Source organism: Suricata suricatta, chromosome 2 (assembly GCF_006229205.1).
Source record: "Suricata suricatta isolate VVHF042 chromosome 2, meerkat_22Aug2017_6uvM2_HiC, whole genome shotgun sequence".
Lineage (NCBI taxonomy): Eukaryota > Metazoa > Chordata > Mammalia > Carnivora > Herpestidae > Suricata > Suricata suricatta.
In genome coordinates, this window is record NC_043701.1 from 146,114,643 (window position 1) to 146,132,204 (window position 17,562).

General features: G+C 53.1%; 1 protein-coding gene across 1 annotated transcript; it reads right to left on the bottom strand.

Annotated features, from left to right (window-relative positions):
• Positions 1 to 453: 453 nt before the first annotated feature.
• LOC115272870 (annexin A8) lies at positions 454 to 16,836 on the bottom strand. Its single transcript, XM_029915809.1, has 12 exons — positions 16,710 to 16,836; positions 12,457 to 12,547; positions 11,370 to 11,464; positions 9,917 to 10,030; positions 9,117 to 9,207; positions 8,299 to 8,378; positions 7,760 to 7,819; positions 7,136 to 7,229; positions 6,783 to 6,878; positions 5,098 to 5,156; positions 3,830 to 3,952; positions 454 to 1,309 (listed from the first exon to the last, which is right to left on the bottom strand). Exons 1-12 carry the CDS (start codon positions 16,728 to 16,730, stop codon positions 1,250 to 1,252), a joined length of 984 nt encoding a protein of 327 aa, XP_029771669.1. The 5' UTR covers positions 16,731 to 16,836; the 3' UTR covers positions 454 to 1,249.
• Between the last annotated feature and the right edge of the window lie 726 nt (positions 16,837 to 17,562).

Consider the following 17,562-nt stretch of genomic DNA (forward strand, 5'->3'; position numbering starts at 1 on the left):
CTGATGCCATAAGGGCGTGGATTCTTCAGAATGGAGAGACTTTTTGGTTACTCACAAGAGCATCCACTCTGGACAATTTAAGCAGAAAAGGAATTGATGAAAGGCCATTGGACAGCTCACAGAATCCTGTGCCAAATGAAAATTATGTCTTAAATCATGAGGTAAGACAAACCCCAAACTCAGTTTACTAGATTGGGTCCTCCTTCCGTACCAGCGGCATTACAGAGGAAGAGACCAGGTCTAGTTCTGAGGATGAGGAGCCTTGGATCTGAGGATCGAGAGGGAGTTTACAAACATAGGGTCCCCTGTAGAGAGGTTTTCATTATACAGGATGGCAGGTTTGCTTCAACACCCCCCACCCCCACCACAAGCTTTGAAAGCTCACATTTCTTTTATGAATGCTGACAAATTAAATTGGGCCTGCTCTGGCCACTGATAGAAATTCAAAGACACTTAGATTTGAACGTACAAATCTTTATTATTCTGAAAAGCACAACCCATTTGGTTCGAATAAGAGATGCCTCCTGCTTGGGTCAGGGGAGGAAAGAGCAGCTCGTTTGTTCAAGGACCGGGTAAGCCCAGGCCTCTCAGGACGCAGTGTCCACGGGGTGGGACATCGGTTTGCAGTTTCTCTATTAGTTAGACAGCAAGGGAATTTTTATTCTACCTATAGCCTCAAGTTGTTATATTTTTTAGAGGAGGCTCATGAATGAATGTGAGTGACCTCCCCGTGGGCCCGGCTGTACGTGTTTCTCTCTCAGAGGCTCACATGCGTGTGCTCTGAAACAGATGGGTTCTTCGGCCTCCCCAGTGGCCTTTCAGAGAGGCGTCTCAGCTGAGATGCTTACACAAATTCTTTATTCTCTGGTCTTTTCTCTGCAGATACTCATTTAATAGATGGAGTGGGGCTGTGTATCTGTGTGACCTGGGCACAGGTGACTCTGTGGCCCGTCAAGCTTGGGAAGCTCCTTGTATGGAGGAAGAAACAACCCCTTCAGGCTGAGATGTCTGTCAGGCCAGATTTTACGGAGGTTGGCAATGTGCTCATGCCCGGAACTGACTGGAGGGGAGGTGGTGAAACAGTGGAGGGAGGAGCCCCAGGCAGAGAAAGCTGGAAAGCACTAGAAGCTGGGAGATAGAAGACTGAAAGGCAAGTTGTGCCCTCCCCCCACCCCCCAAATCATGGCCAAGGTTGAGCAGGCAGGGCCCCGTGGCTCCGACTTCCTGGCCTTTGCCCCACTCTGAGCCTTCAGGAGTCACTGCCCACCAGGTTGAGCAGGGCATTCTTGTAATCGCCGCTGGTGTCTCCCTGAGGACAGGAGGGACAAGAGAGTCACAGGGTTATCTGTGAGCTGCTGTTATTACTATGAATCATGGTCCTCGGGAAGAGACTGGCACATCCCTGTGTAAGTTCCCATGACACAGGCCCACGCTGTCACCCACCTTTTCTTGTTTTCTATTTCAGACAATTCCCTTTTATCTCCGTTTGAGTCTCTTACTAGTACAGGGGAGCTTAATGCAGAAAATGAATCACAGACACAGTTCTGCTCTGGAGCAAGGAAGGCACTGGATGGTCCCCTACCCCCATCAGCTGTCCCACGATTCTTCTCCAGGTCAGGACCTGGGCAAGTGCCCTCATTAATTTATTTGACATGACCCATCACTTATTGAACACCTACTAATGTTAAATGGAGGTGAAAGCAGGGCTCTCAGAGCCAAACCTAGAGGCACGGGCGGGGCAGGGTAGGGAGGTGGTGAGAGCCTGGGGCTTTGGGTCCACACAGAACCGGGACCACAGCTCTGTCACTCACTGACCCTGTGGCTGAGGCAAGTCCTGCCTCCACCCTGAGACTCCTGCTCATCTATCAGATGAGGTTGATGCTGATACTAGTGTTGCTAAGACGTGCTGAGGAGTGAATAGCAGGGGACACATGGGCTTGCCCGCACAGCTGGCTCACATAGGGGTGGGGCAGCTGTCTCCCCAGACGATGGACCCGAAAGGTCAATGGCCGAATGCCATTTCTGTGGTCTGCCAGTTCCTTTTAGCTATGATGCAGGTCCTGATCGTTGCAGGCCAAGGATCTGCACGAGGAGCCAGGGAGTACAGGGGAGGGCATATCACCAACTCCCTTTGTATGTGGTTGAAGGAAAAGGGAGGGTGACGATAGAAGCGATTGGGCTGGGCGAGTTCCCCTTTCCTACGGGCTACCGCGATTTATGCCTCATGGGAGTCCCCTGGTCCTGCTCTGTTTACTCAGATTTGCTTGTATAATCATTATTTGGGCCTGAAATTTTCTTGCAGATTTCTAACTATATTTAAAATTTTTCCTTCCTTCTCTTCTTCCTTCCTCCCATTTTCCCTTCCTTCCATCTTTCCTTCCTTCCTTCTTTCCTCTCTTTTTTACTATCCACAAAACAATTTTTGTAATATAGTATTTTTTGTTTCTGTGTCATTTTGTTTTTTTTTTTTCCAGAAAACTATTCATTGTGGCTATCTTTTTAGATGTGTGGGTATAAAGTTATCCATGGGGTTTTTTTTTTTTTTACATTTTTCTACTAATTTCTATACAGGAATTTTTAATGCTGGTATCCCTGTTGGAAATCATTTTTGCTTTGATGACATCTACAGAGAGTGGTCTATATAAAGAGAAAATATTTGGCAATTCCAATGCAGTTTTCGTAAGTGACAGCTGTAGGCAAAACCTAATGAGGGTGGGCTTCTTGTATGTCTAGACGGGGGACTAGATCATCGATTATATTGATCAGACACTAATTTGCCTGCTAACTCTCTGTCATGAAGTCTACATGTTGGATGCTGTGATCATTTTTGCTCAGTGTTTTTGTTCCTCTGAAGTCATCTAACAGTGATGGGGAGAAGGCAGAGACATTTTCCTGATGCCACAGAAGCCATGTATGGCTGAAAAAATCCCTAACACTCTCCTGGGACTGGATGCTGGGAAAGTCATTGCTGCAGGTGACACGTCAGGAACCAGGGCTGGGTCATGGGTAGCTCTCTTGTCTTTTGACAATACTGGCTGGAAAGCCAAAAACAAAACAAAGAATAATTCCACTGTCCCCTATTCCCAGCTACCTGCCGGCCCATCCTAAAACATTTTAAAGTAGAAATGTCTTTTTAACCTATTCTGAACTATGTGTTTCTTGGAAAGTGTGGTTGACAACAGACATTTGTGGAATAACTAGAGATTTGACTTAACAGCCAATGGAGACTTGGGGGTATTCTCGAGGTTTCACTTCTGTTAATGAAACTGTCAAGTGTTCATTTGCATCAATAACTAGAAGAGGTATGTCTTGCAAAATTACAGCGGTGTGATTGTCGCTGCATTTTCTCAGCTCCGGAAGGTTTGCTGACTAGCATCTGGTTAGGCAACATGCTGGAGAGCATCTGATTTATCTCCTTAAGATCATGCTGCTAGGATTACTTAAGTCTGGATTTGAAAGCCATTGCCCAGTTCCTACCAAACGATTTACTGTCATTGACATTCAGACATGGCTTCCTTCCTCTGAAAGAATTCAGTGTGTCATTTTCAAAGGGGCAACCATAGCTTGAGTGTAAAGCCAACTCCGGGTGTGGTGTACCCAGGCCTCCATGATTCTGGTCTCTGTGCACTTGCCCATGTCCCCTCCCAACCCTAGCCACACTCACCCCCTTGCTGACCCTTGTATACACTGCATGGCAATGAATGCTTGAGTGTGATACCCACTGGGAAGGGATGGGCACATGTGACCTAGTACTCTGGTCACAGCATCCAGGTCTCCCAGTAATGCCTCTGTGTCAACCTGGTGGTGGAATCAGGAACTCATGGCTTACCATGATCATGCTGCTGAGGGTCTTGCCATACATCTTCTTGAACTGACACTTGATAAGATTTAAGTCAATTTCGCTTCTTGAAATGATATTTCTTATCAGGGTCCCATCACGCGTTCCTGCTCCCTGGACAAGATTCAGCAATCATCAATCACTACTCACCTTTCTGGTCCATCTCTGTGATGATGGACATATCTGTGCTTTGTGTGCAGGGGGCTTTCATGGGGGACGGAGATGCAGGAATGAGCCTCTGCTTCATAGGGTGAGGCACTGAGAGGGGTACTTTAGTAGCTCAGGATCGCCATTCCCTTAACCTCTTCTCCCTCACTGCCCATGTATCAGCCCCTATTGGGAGCCAAATATCCCAGAGTGCACTGTGTGCTGGGTTTGCTACATCAGATTCTGGGTACAGAATACTCACTGCTCCAGGAATTAGACTTCTTCCTAGGATAGCAACATCATGAAGCTCAGCTCAGCTAGCCAAGTCACAAGCAGCACCTTCTTGCTTACTTTCATCTTTGACTAGTCTCATGTCAGATGGCACCAATGGCCCAGGGAACCCCATGCCCTCCCTTACTTCCTGGCCAGAGAACTTTGGCCTCTAATTTCAGGTGGTACCAGCAAGCATAGATCAGAGAAAGGGGGCACTGACTTCAGTCTCAGGGAATCACTTTGAATGTCTATCTTCCAATTTGGTTCCAGGTGCTGGAAACTTCACCTGTTACAAGTGGCTTGGACGTCTGTTTGAATGGCTAGTGCAGCCTCTAGTACAACAGACAAACCCAGATGGGCATGTCTGGAACGGACACATAAGTTGAGCACTGCGTGTGGCAGTCTTCCTCAGAACTTCCATTCGAAGGGCGCCTTGACTTCCTGCTCTATCAAGGAGGTGACATGCTGAGATAAAGAGGACAGGTGGACTGGCTTGGGTTCAAATCAAGGCTCGGCTACTTACCAGCTGTGTGACCTTGACCACAAGCCTTAGTTTCGCCATCTCTAGGATGACAGTTATGACACAAGTCTTGCAGGATTGTGATAGAAGTTCAGTGCAATAAACACCTGAGAAAACACCTGCTCAGATTAACCCTCAGGAGGTGTGGGTCCCTTCCCCAGACTCAGTTTGCCCTTTGAGGACTACAGCATTCTGATCACAAGAGGTTGGAATAAGAGAAGACACAGTGTTGAAGACGGTAGTGGCTCTGAACACCTTGGCTTTGCAGTTGGTGCCCAGTAGGGCTGACAATAAGGGGCACAAAAGACAGAATAGTTACCTTCAAGGCATAGTAAAGTCGCTCTGCAAAGTAGCTGTGGAGGTTCCGGGTGCATTTCACTGGCAAACAGGAAAGACTCCGTTAACTCTAGAAGTTGTAGGCAGCATTGTGTACATGTTTATTTATTTAAGTCCTACTTTGGGTCTTAAGGGTTAGCATTATGCAATTCTTGGCCTATTTATTTATGCTTTGCACAGTTCAAAAACTAGGGTGTTGGGTGGGGTGGACAGGGAAGGAAGCCTGGGGCACTGGGGACAGGTCCAAGGGCACGGAGCAAGCAGGCAAAGCAGGAGGCGTAAATGCACTGATGTCCACAGGGCTGCCCACCTGAACATGGCTCTGTCCAGGGCAGGCCCTGGGCTCTTACACTCCAGAGCCAGCTGTGCCAAGAATCCAGCCACTCAGGTCCACAAAAGAGCCATGGTTACGGTGACCACTGGCCTCAGAGTGCCTGCTTTACATGTCACTTATGATGTGAATTTCCATGTGACAGATGGGGCCCAGCCCCAGAGCACTAAGAGCATCAGAGCATGGGCCCCATGCTCACTTTTGTGGATGTTGCCTCAGAGACTTGGCATCTGGGTCAAGGAGGTTGGTATTCTAGCCCAGAGCAGCAGAAAGAGTGTGGGGCTTTGCTTGAAGTAAGCTGGTGTTCAACAGCCTGACCAGTGGCCTGGCATGACTTCATTCTCTGACCTGCCTGCCTTACACCATCCTCATTTGTGAAGGGGATGATAGGGGTCTGCAAGGACAATAGGAAGTGCCCAACTTAGTAGGTGCTGCTTTTCCCTGCCTGAAGATTTATCAGGAGGTTGTTCAAAGTCCATGCAGGGGCTAATGCACTGAGATTGGAGCGGGGGGTGGGATGCTGAGATGCTCTGACCTAGACTGATTTTTATCACAGCAGTCAAAGCCTGCTGGGGAGTGTCAGATGCCCCAGGCCACCCTGAAAGACCCAGACACATTATGGGGCTCCTTTGACTGCCTAGCACTGAATGGGGACAGCCTGGCATGGAGGTGAGTGTCCTAGCCTTGGGGCCCTGACCTTGGCTCCATCATAGGAGGGAGGAGGGGAAAAGTCCCTTGTGGGCCTCAACTGTGCAATGGTTCTTCTCCCTGTGATCTCAGTTCTGGCCCCCAAGATGTGGTCAAGCTTTAGGAAAGGTTCTCAGTGCTCCCTGACATCAGATCGTCAATCACTCAGTTTGGACTCCAACTTCACATCATTTCTTCAATGAGCAACCAAGGCACAGAACAGGCTGCTGGCTAAAGTCTAGACAGGTGACTTTCTTCAGGGCTTCACAGTAGAACCTGAATATTCCCTGTGTGGCTGGTGAAGGGGTGCTCAGGCCCTGGGTCTGACATAATCCTACAAATGTGCACACACATTCACATGCTCACTGATTCTCACATGCCTCATGCTCACACTCACACTCACATAGCACAGAGACTATGTGGGCAGTACTGAGAATAGTCCTTGGTGGGACACAGCACACTGGAGACACTAGGGCTAGAATAATTCCAGCGTCCTTGGCTGTGTGTGACTTGGGGCTGGCCATCGCTGGTCCCTTGAAGGTAGACCTAGGGACCCAGTGGCTTGCAATTGCCACCCTGGGCGCTGCCCCACTGCCGAGCCCCGTGACTGTGGACACCTGCGTGTCTGATCACCGAACCCCATCTCTTACCCACTGTGAGCATGGCCTCCTCCAGGGAGCCGTGGGTCTCACTCTTGATGCTGTCCTCAATGCTCTTGCTGGCGATTTTCTCATATTCCTCAAACACTGTAGAGAGACATCCTCTCTTAAGGGATATGCAGATCTCAGTGTGATGCCCCCAGCTTCTCAGCTCAGAGACTGCACATCCATGTGCTGCCCCTGACCTCTGCTTGGTTGCCGGAGAAAGGGTCCAGGTCTCCCTGGCTCTCTCCCCAACTTTGTGTCTAGACAAGGATGCACACTGGCTAGTCAGCATGAAGGGAGAAGCCCTGTGGCCAGGGTGCCCTGCGCAGCCTGACATTGTCTCCCTCCCTCCCCGCTACCTCTCATCAGGTGTGTGGCACTGCGCGTGCACAGGATGGTGATGAATTTCATCTCGTCAGTCCCGTGAATCTTCTCGCCTGCTGCGTACAGGTCCTAGCATTGGGACAGCCGAAACAGCTCGTGAAGGGGAGCAGGGAGGTGAGGGCCCCCCTGGACCCCCCACCATGTCTGTTGAAATCCCTTCTGGATACCAAGTTAGAAGCCACTCTGGGAACTCCCCTGCCTCCCCCAGGGTGCTTTGCTCTGCCTCTGGGCATCTCTTAGCACTCTGCCAGCAGGCAGAGCCATAGCGATCAGAATATGCCCCTCTGGTCCTCAGAGGCCTAGAGTCCCCAGGTTGGTGGGCTGTTCCTGTCAGGACAGAGCTCCAGCGGACCCCTCCCGAATCACTCCTCTTCATGTTTTGAGTCTCTCCAAACCCTCACTTTCCTCCTGGAACACCAAGAAGATAGAGGTCTGCAGAGAGCAGGGCTGGGTCCCAGCCTAGCTTAGTGCCAAAGAGAACCCAGATGGGCAGAGGGGCTGAGGGAGGCTTCTAGGCATCGGTCCCAAGAGTGTGGATGGCCGAGGGTGGGGCCGGGGGCCCGTGGGGCAGAAGCAGCTGAGGGTGTGTGTAGTCTCACCTGTGCATCTTGGACGGCCAGGCCTGGGTCCACAAAGCCACTCACATCATCCCTGCTGCCCTAGGAACAGAAAGGGTGACTATGTAAGGCAGGCCAGCCCAGCAGAGCAGCTGGGGCAGAGGGGAGGGCCGGGCAGGAGGGAAGGAGGTCTCTACAGTTTTTTGGCCATGGCCACTTCAGCAGGCCGGTTACCCTCTCCAGGGCCAGGTTTTCTCATCTGTAAAATAAGAGTGGTAAGGGCTGCACCGTGGGGAGCTGGGAAAGTCAGTGAGCTGAGGTAAGCAGAGTGCCTTGGCATGGGCTGTGTGTGAAGAACCTACTAAGAGACAGGGCACTTTCGTCCCAGTTCTAGGGCACCCCCATGTGGCCATGTGAGAATCCTCCAACCACGTTGGGAGGTACCCAACGAGGCCAGGCCACTCTGGCTGTACCTCTGCCCTACCCACCCCACCCCAGAAGCTCTGCCCAAGAACTGCTCCCTGGAGCCCAGGTGATGGGGTCCTCAGGCAAGGGGCTCCTAGCAGCCCGGGCTGTGATACCTGCAGGAGGCACACCAGGATCCTCTCCAGGTAGCCGCTGGTGTCTGCTTGGATGTCTTCCTCCAGGCTGGACCCATAGTCTGCAGGGGAAGGAGATGCGTGAGGCACAGACCCGCTTTCTCCCTCCCAGCCCCATTTCCCACACTTCCCCCAGTTAAAGCCTTCTGGTAAGACCAAGTCACATGGAGTGGACATACCCCAGGCGTCTGAATGGCAGAGGCCCCACCCCCTGGTTGTCATTCTGAACGAGGAAGCAACAGACTGCCAACTCAGCTCCAGTCACCAAGGTGGGCCAGGCCAGGGAGCCCCACCAGGGGCTGCCCCCTGAGCTCTGATCCATTTGCAGTTTGGCAAAACCAGAGTCTTCGGGCATGTTGCCCACCAGACAGACCACGGGGAGGACATGCTGGCTTCCCTTTGCCTTGAATCCTGTAGACTCCACGATAGGTGGCCTGTGGTCCATTGCACAATCCCCCATTTCAACAAGGCCCCCCATAGTCCGCAGGGTCAGCCCGTGAACAGCCAGCAAGGAGCCAGCCCCATCCAGTGCTGACACAGCCTGGGACCCACAGCAAGGCTATGCCCTCAAGGGGCAGAGAGTTTAGGGTGCGTCCCCCTCTGCCCAGCAGCCCGTGGGCTTAAGGGGGCTTAGAGACCATCAGGCACAGGACCGGACACACAGTAGGTGCTTAGCACTCGTGTGTGGAAAGGCCCAGAAAGGCTCAGTGCACTGCTTGTCCCTCGTCACCTGCCAGGCTGCCAAAGCTTGAGGCCATTTCCAAGTGAGCCTTTACCTCGGACCCTGCACCTTCCCTTACCTTCCTCATACGCCTTCATTATCTCCTGCAGCTGGTTCTTGGTCCGAGAAGCCAGGATCTCAATGATGACGCCCTCTTTGGTTCCCAAGCCCTGTGGATAAAAACCACTATCTGCCAGTGCCCTCCTGCTCTGTCCACCCCCTCTTAACTAGAGGCAAGAGGGAAAGTCTCAGGAAGAATGAGTCACTGCTCTGCCCACTCCAATGGGGGCCCTCTCTGGGGGGTGTTTGTGGGGGAAGTCACATGTGTCTGCCTCCAGGAGTGGATTCTGTGGGCAGGTGATGCGTCAGGAAAGCTCTGTTTTGGCTCCGCCCTCCATGCTGGGTGGTCTCCAGCAGGTCACTCCACCTCTCTCTCGGAGCCTAATCAGTCCTCGAGGATAAAAGCCTGCCCGCCTTGAAGGTAAAATGCGGGGCATGCACACTCAGTGAGTGTCCTTTCTATGGAGATAATTCTAGTTGCAGGACCCTGATTCCCTCCTGATCATCTGCGAGGGCTGAAGGAGCAGTGGGAGAAATAGGACATCCGAGGACCAGACAAAGTCTGCAGACATTGCTCTCTAATTCTTGCACACGTGGTCTGGCGCTGTCCTGAGAAGTGCCGATTTTGGCTTCTTTGTGGCCCCCGGATGGCAGAGGCCAGCCAGTCTGGGTGTGGGGGCAGGTTGGGCCACTGGCTTGGTCATTTCAAAAGGTGGTTCAAGGGGGACTCAGAGCTCTCTGGGGGAAGGTGTCCCTGCAGCATCCCCACCCATCTTCCTAGGTGTTCCTGCCCCTCCCCCACCCCACCTGCTTAGTTACCTTCATGGCATCGTGCAGCTCCTTGGCTTCGTATCTGTATGGCGGGTACATGAGGCCCACGATGAGCCTCTCAAACTTGCCACTCAGCTCTGACTTCAAGGTCTCGGTGAGATCCTAATGCAAGAAGAAGGAAGGACAATGTTCTGGATGTTGTGGCCTCCTGAGTGCAGCCAGCAGGGTGGCAGCCACTCCTGGGGGCTCCGGCTGGACTCCCTCATGGGCTCTGCCATATGCTGGCGCTGGCTGGGGTTTCTGGGCCAACAATTTAGCCTCTCAGAGCGTCATCACCCTTACCTGTGGAATGGAGACATGGATACTCTTGCCTTATACCATTGCTTAGGGGATTGGACGAGAGGTGTGCGGCTCACCAGCTGTCAGTGCAGTGCTGGGCCGAAACACACGTTTGTCACTGCTCGACCTCAAATCCCCTCACAGCCCGTGGACACTCAATAGACGCATGATTGAATTAAGGAATCTATCTCATGTGTGCCTCCTTCTAGGGACACTGGTCTCCAGAAGAAGCCACAAGACCACACACAGCTGACCTGTGCAGCATGGCAAAGGACCAAGGACCTTGTCAGACCTGGATCAAATCCCTACCTGGTTGCCTGTAGGCTCTGGGATCTTGGGCAGCTTACTCAACCTCTTAAAACATCAGTTTCCCCTAATGCTGAATGCAGAGAATGATGCAAGTTGTGAAGATGAAGAGAAAGAAATTTAAAAAAATTAAAAGGGACATTGGTGCCTCTCGAATATCTGGACTTCACTGTTCACTTTCCTGCATCAAGTCTCCTAACTAATGACCCGCATTGACGGAGGCTTCCTCCAGCCACGGCTATGTGAGCTTTTGTTCCTGTGTTTGGCTAGCACCCCCAGTGTTTCGCTCTGACAGGGGCTGGCGGAAGGAGTAGGGGGAGAAAAGGGGCCCAGCCTGTGGGCTCCCTGCCCCCTGGAGCTCCCTTGAGGCAGAGGGAGCAGGCACCGGGCACAAGATACGCCAAGAGCTTGGTCTGCACCCCTGAGTGTGGTCAAGAGAAGGGTGTTCCAGGCTCTGGGAACAGGGTGAGCAAGGCACAGAGGCAGGGAAGCAGCTCAAGGATGGGCTGTGGAGCTCTCTGAAGGAGCTCGGTGAGAGAGACGGGGCGTGGAGGGGAGGAGGCGGGCAGTCAGACTGTAGAATGCCTGACACCAAGCCAGGGGTGTGAGGAGCCATAGGTAGCTTTTCCCAACAAAACACAGGATGGCTAGTGAAATTCTAACTTAAGATAAACAATTAATAATATTTTTAGTGGAACTGTGCCCTATCTTGCCCCATGGTTCTAGAAGTTGGCCTCGAGAAAAGAGCCTCGTCCCGGTTGGAGCTGCCCCTCCCCGCAGCTGTCTGGCTGTCTCTGGTGGCAGCAGTGCCTCTCCACCCCCACCCGAGGAAACCTGACTCTTGTCCCACCTTTACCTTGCCAAACTGCGCCTTGAAGGACTTGGCGATCTGTTGCCGCTGTGCGTTGCTTCTCTTGGTGAGCACATCGATGATGGCCTGCTCGTTGGTCCCTGCAGGGGCGCACAGTGTGAGCACCCCCTCTGCCCCCAGGGAGGCTGGGGCTGAGCAGGAGGGAGGGAAGCTGCTTGGGGGCCAAGCAGTGGACACACACCACCAAGATAGCTCCGAAACCTGACGATTTTCATGGTGTTGATACAACCCCAAGGCAGGAAATCCTTCTGTCCTTGCCCCCCCTCCTCCCCACACAGCGTTGGGGTGCTGCTTGAGGCCAGTCTCAGAGTGATAGAATCTGAGGACCCCTGGTGATTTGCTCTGCTCTTGACACCGCCTGGGGCCTTTGGAGCTCGGACAGTGAGACCTCCCGCCCTGTCTTCACTTGTGCTGATAGATGTGGGGGAAAGTTAGAAGTGAGGGCCCAGCAAACTGGATCTGAGTCCTGCCGCAGCACCAGCCAGCAAGCAGCCTCATCTCCCCGAGTATCTGTGTTCCTTTGGGAAGTGGAGATGACAGTAGAGACCTCACAGGAAGTAGAGGTCATGAACATGCTGTCAAGATTCATCTAGAAATGGTGGTTCTGGGCCCTGGCTGGCTTCAGGAATGCATACCAGAGGCAGAAAGGAGGCCTCCTGTGCCAGTCCAAGGAGAGGAGGGAAGCTGAGTGTCCTAGGTCAGCCCTACAACCACCCCCCTCCCCGCTTCATCCCTTCTGAAATTTATAGTGAAGGGCAGGTCCAGAGTTCCTGAGACCTCAGACTGAGACAGGTAATGTTGCCTACCCAAGGACACATAGGCACGCGTAGCAGATGACCTTCTCTTCCCGCCCAGGGAGGTGCAACTACACTTTCCCTTCTCCTGCCTTGGGGTATAGGGGCATTCATAGACCAGAGCTGGGGGAGGGGGCCTATGTGCCTCTCTGGGTGCCAGGAGTCAGTCCCAGAGTCCCAAGCTGTCCCCTGGCATCCCCTCTGCAGAGCTATGAGCGCAGCGGTCTTGAGCAGAGCAGACAGGTGCTCCCGAGGGAAGGCCGAGGACGTCCACTCACCAATCCCTTTCATGGCTTTGTAGAGGGTCTCCGCATCCGGGTCTGGGTTAAAGTGGGGGCTGCCCTTCACTGCAACACCCTCCTGTTCAATCTGCAAAAGAACCCCAGCCTATTCAAAGCGGGCCGGCACACAGTTCAGCCCCTGCAGGCCAGCGGTGAAGGCTCCAGCCCCTCCTGCCCCTGCCAGGCTTGGCTGTCCCCAACTGTCCTCCTTGGGTGAAGGGAGGCCTGAGGGGTTCCTCCCTGGTCCAGGATTGCAGCTCTGGATATGTCAGTTACCAGCAGATATGTGTTGAGGAAGGGGAGCCCTTATTTAAAATTTTAATTTTTTGAGAGGGAGAGAGGGAGGATTTTTTTTTTAAAGAGAATCTTAAGCCCCCAGGTTGACCTGGGGATGATGGGAGCTTAGGAGGAGAAGGGGGCACTGTAGGGCATGTGTACAAAGGAACACGAATGGCAGTACATCCTGTGACATGTAGCTTGGGGTTAGACCTCATGGTGGGGGGGGGTGTCTCTGACTCAGGCCAGCCACTCAGGTGTCAGCTCTGTGGGGAAGCTACTATTAAGTGAGGGTACCCTGAGAGACCACAGCCTGCCTGGCGTGGCTGTGAGAGGTCAGTGGTTGTCCTCTGGGCTCTGTGGGACTGCCATGTTACCTCTGCAGAATGGCTCTTTGGTTAATAGGCTGGCACCGGTCAGAACCATGGCTTGTCGGAGGGGGCCACCCAACCTCTCCTGCCCCTGCCCCTGCCCCTGCCCCGGGGTGTGGGCTCTGGATCAAGCAGGCCTCTCCCAGCTAGTGCCATCTGAGGGCAGGGACCAGGCCCTACCCGCCGCACCCCCAGCTCCCTCCAGCACCGTTGACAGGTAGAGGGAAAGGACAACCCACCCCAAACAGCAAGGACAATGGGCAAGCAAGGACAGGCTTCATGGAGCTGCACACGCTGCCGGGAGAATATACAGGTTGGGAAGAGAGGCATGGTCTGAGCTCTAGCTGCCTCCTTGCTGAGAAGTGGGTACTTAGAAGAAGGCAGAGAACCTGGGCACCCAGCTGAACGTCCTGACATCTTAGGGCCTTTGCCAGTCCACAGGCTCATGGAGGATAGAAAGTTAGGTTTAGAAAGAGCTGTGTGGTGCTCTGAAAAGTGTGATATAAACAAGATAACCAAAGTGCTTTGGTCCTTGACTTGGGCCAGATCTTTAATCCAGGGCTTGTCCATCTACCCATCCCTTTAATCATCACATCCATCCATCCATCTATCAATCCATCTATCCATCCATCCATCCATCCATCCTTTGAAGCCCTGATTAGATCCTGAAAATACAAGGCAGATTGCCATCTGTGGGATATCTATAGGGATAGTTCTTTTGAGTACGAGGTAAAAAGTCTTTCTGTGCCCTTTGCTTGAATTTCAAGTGTAACACATTTTCTATCTCATTTCTTAGCATCATGTACAGGAAACAATTCCTCCTGCAATTCCATCCAGAAGAGCGTGTGGGCATGAATACATTGTATCCCTTGTTTGTGGAGTCCGAGCTGCAGTTACTACCGTTGGCCATTTGGTCATCTCCTTTGTGCCAGGCCCTCTGTGCGGATGCTTTGGGTGTCATCAGGGCAATGCTGTGCAGCTCCTTGACTTCTCCTGTAGTTGCACTAGGTAGGTATGGGTGCCCCATTTTACAGAACAGGGAGTTGGGCTTGGAGCACTTGTCCAGGTGACATAGCCAGTAAATGGTGGTGTTGGCACTGGTCCCACAGCCTGACTCAGAAGCTGAACTCTGTGTTCTTCCCCCACTCTATTGATGACTCCACCTTTTCCAGACAGTGAACTTCCCTGGAACCCTTCACTGAAGGAAGCCTGCCCACAGGGTGTCTGGGAGCTCGAGCTCTGGGTGCCATCCATGCCCCCAAGCTGGCAGTGAAAGCGCAGTGACCGAGTCACTGGGGAGCAGCACACTCAGCAGGTCTGAGGTCAGCCCGGGTGGGTGTGTTAGTCAACCGCTCCCTGGGGGGTTGTGATTTTGCTGCATTGAGAACCTTCAGCCTCTCTTCCCACTCCATGGTGTTAGGGGGTAAAAAGTACAATTATCTGGAATCAGACCCCCGAATATAAGCAGGGAGGGATAGGGCTCCAGACCTTTCTATCTGAAACGCCACGCTGTTGGAAGAAGAGTCTGTCTGGGCCCCTTGCCCGGAGTGGGCTTGTCCAAACAGGAATATTTTTGCTGAAAAGGTGACTCAGCCCTGCCTGCGACTCTGTAAGAGCTCTGGTCAGAGAAGCTGCCACACCTTGCCCCTCCCCTGTCATGAGGCTGCCCTGGGGAACCCAGAAGACAGACCTTCATCTCTGTGACAGAGGCACAGACCCCCACCCCCACCCCCACCTCCAGTCCTGGGCCTGGGCCTCACTGGCAGCTCGGCCTGTCACGGGTGGGGTATACCTGTGATCTTGCCGCCCCAAGCCAGTTTCTCCACTGGTTTTGGACAGCCAAGGCTCACCATTTGGGCTCTGACATTGGGCTTCTCAGGGTCTAACCCAGACTCTAGCACTTACTAGTGTGGTCACCTTGGGGACCTGCTGAATCTCCTGTGCCTCAGTTTCTTTATCTGTGGATAAGGGCACTGGCATCTACATTGTAGAGGTGGGATGAGGCTCAAGGGAGATACTGAATGTCAAATGCTTAGAAGGATGTCTGGCACACAGTAGGTACTTAGCGAAAGTCATCATTTTTCTGCCAGGTTGGTAGATCCCCGCAAGGAGGCTTCGCCTACCTGGCTGGGTGGGGTCCCTGCCGCACGGGGAGCAAGGCCCAGAGTCAGGCCGGCTAGGCCACCAGCTGACCGTGGAAAAGTGCCCAGCACTGGGCTCTCCCTGCCATGTCTGCATGGCCAGCCCAGGACAAAACTGGAGGCTGCTTTAGCCCCTTGACCTGTCTTGGCTGGTTCACCTGGTCCCAGACAGCTGTCTCACTATTGCCACTAGCTTCCTCTCCGTCCAGGCCTGACATGTCTGACCCTGACAGCCCTTGGGTTGATCCTTTTGTAACCAAGAGATTTCCTGAAGCGGGAGAAGCCTGAGTCACCCACTGCGGCTCCCAGAGAGCTCTGCAACAGGGGGCGGAGAGACCTGAATCCTAGCCAGATCCCTACCTGCTAGCTGTGGGACTGAGCAAGTCACTCAGTGTCTCTGAGACTCAGTTTCATCATCTGTGAAATGGAAAGACCAACCCTGATGTCCTGGGTGTGCCTGGGGATGAAAGGAAGGCATTGTGCCTGGGCACAATGTCACCTGCAAATGTCATCTGCCTGTCCTCTTTGTCCTCCTCTTGTGTTGTCAACTCCTTAGCATGAGATGGCCTCAGACTCAAACCCAGATGAAGTAGTCCCAAGAATCTGTTGATTCAGCCAGGACATAAGAGACTCCGGGACATACTATGCCGTCTTCCCCCACCTCAGTCCTCCATGACTCTATAAAGCATGGGTTTTAGCCACTCAAGGCCCCTGTGGGTCAGGTCCTCCTGCCCTCTCTTCTCTTTCCTCAATCTTGATGAATAAACACCCTTGATCCCCGGAGGCCTGCCTGCCCTCCCATACCCTAAGGTGTAGGCATTGGTGAATCCTCCAACATCGACACTTTGATCACGTTGCTCATCAGCTCAAGGATCTTCGGTGGCTCCCCATTACTCTTAAGGTGAAGCCCAAGTCCCTTGGCCTTCCTTTTAGAACCTGCCCTGCCTGCTTCTTTAGGTCTATTCCTCCCCCATTCCTCTCCCTTCTCTGAAGGCCCTCCCCCAGGGCCCTCTCTGAAGCTACTTCTCTCCAAAGCCAAGCTTGCCACCCTTCTGGGCTTTTTGCACGATGTTCCTTCTGCAATGAACCATCTGCTAGATTCCCCTCAAAAACACGCATGTGCACCCATACCACACACATGCACATATGGCTCACACATGACAAGCCCTAGCTTCGAGCAGCCTCACCCCTCCCTGCTGGGGCTCATCCTCTGGGCTCCCCCAGTCCCTCAGCTCTGTTCAGTGACTTTCAGGGCTCCTTTATCTGTCGTCCCTGCCCACCCCCCAAACTTCTCTCCTAACTGTGAGCCCCTCTAGGGCTGGGACAGTTTCTTCTTTCTTGCCTCCTCCGTGGGCAGCCTGGTGCCTGGCCAGCAGGCAGCGTGATGGTTGACTGAGCTGACTCCTGTCCACCGACACCCTGCAGGAACCCTACCTCCCACTCCTGCTTGCTCCGCACTTACCCAGGCTTTCCACCAGGCCATTTTGTTCGACTCTCAATTGTTTTCCTCCAGGAAGAGGAAGACGTACCGGTCCACCTTCCCTCTATTCCCAGACTGCACAGGACTGGCCTCCCCTCCGGAGGAGCAGGCCAGGTTGCTTGGGTGTGGGTGTGGCAATGCAAGCAGGCCCCAGGCCCCACCCAGCACCGCCCCCGCCCTCCTCCCTTTCCCTCTGGGCCCCGCCTGGCTCTGGGTCCCTCCTGTGGCTCCCAGGCCGCACCCAGGCACCACCCAGCCCGCCTGTGGAATTCTGCCACTCACTGCCAAATGTCTGGGCTGTGGCTGTTCCACAGACTGGAAATTCTGAATCCTGACCTTTGAAGGCCCCACTTAGTAAACATTGCTGTAGCTTCACACTGTCTTTACTAGACCTGATCTATATAAAAAAAGGAAGCATGTCACGTCTCCCTTTCTTTTATTGCAGCTTCTACACCATTAACAGGCAGTGGGGAGCCCGGCAAAGGACATAAGCCCCGGCAGCCTCCATTTATGGGGGTGTCTCTAAGTCTGGATACCTATTTAGTCACTGTGTGCATTTTGTCCCCCTTAGTTTTTGCCTCAACTGTAAGAAGCAGGTGTGAGTTCCATGTACTGCAGTGAGAAGCAGGCTCCAGTGTTCAGATCATTTGCCCAAGTCCTACGTCTTGAGCTGTCAGCCACCAGGTCTCTCTGACTTGCTCTGCGCCTGCCCTGTGCTGGGCCCCGCAGGATGCCAGCTGAGGGAGGGACCCAGCTCCCCAGGAAAGAGGTTCATTTTTTCCTCTCTGGAGCTTGACTTCCCTGGGTCCTCTGACTAGAATGTTCCACGGCACAC

Coding starts and splice junctions, on each gene's coding strand:
- LOC115272870 (XM_029915809.1), bottom strand. CDS start 16,730: ATGGCCTGGTGGAAAGCCTGG. Junction 11,465..12,456: donor CAAAGCCATGAAAGGGATTG/GTGAGTGGACGT, acceptor GCGCCCCTGCAG/GGACCAACGAGCAGGCCATC. Junction 6,879..7,135: donor TGCCACACACCTGATGAGAG/GTAGCGGGGAGG, acceptor GTCTCTCTACAG/TGTTTGAGGAATATGAGAAA.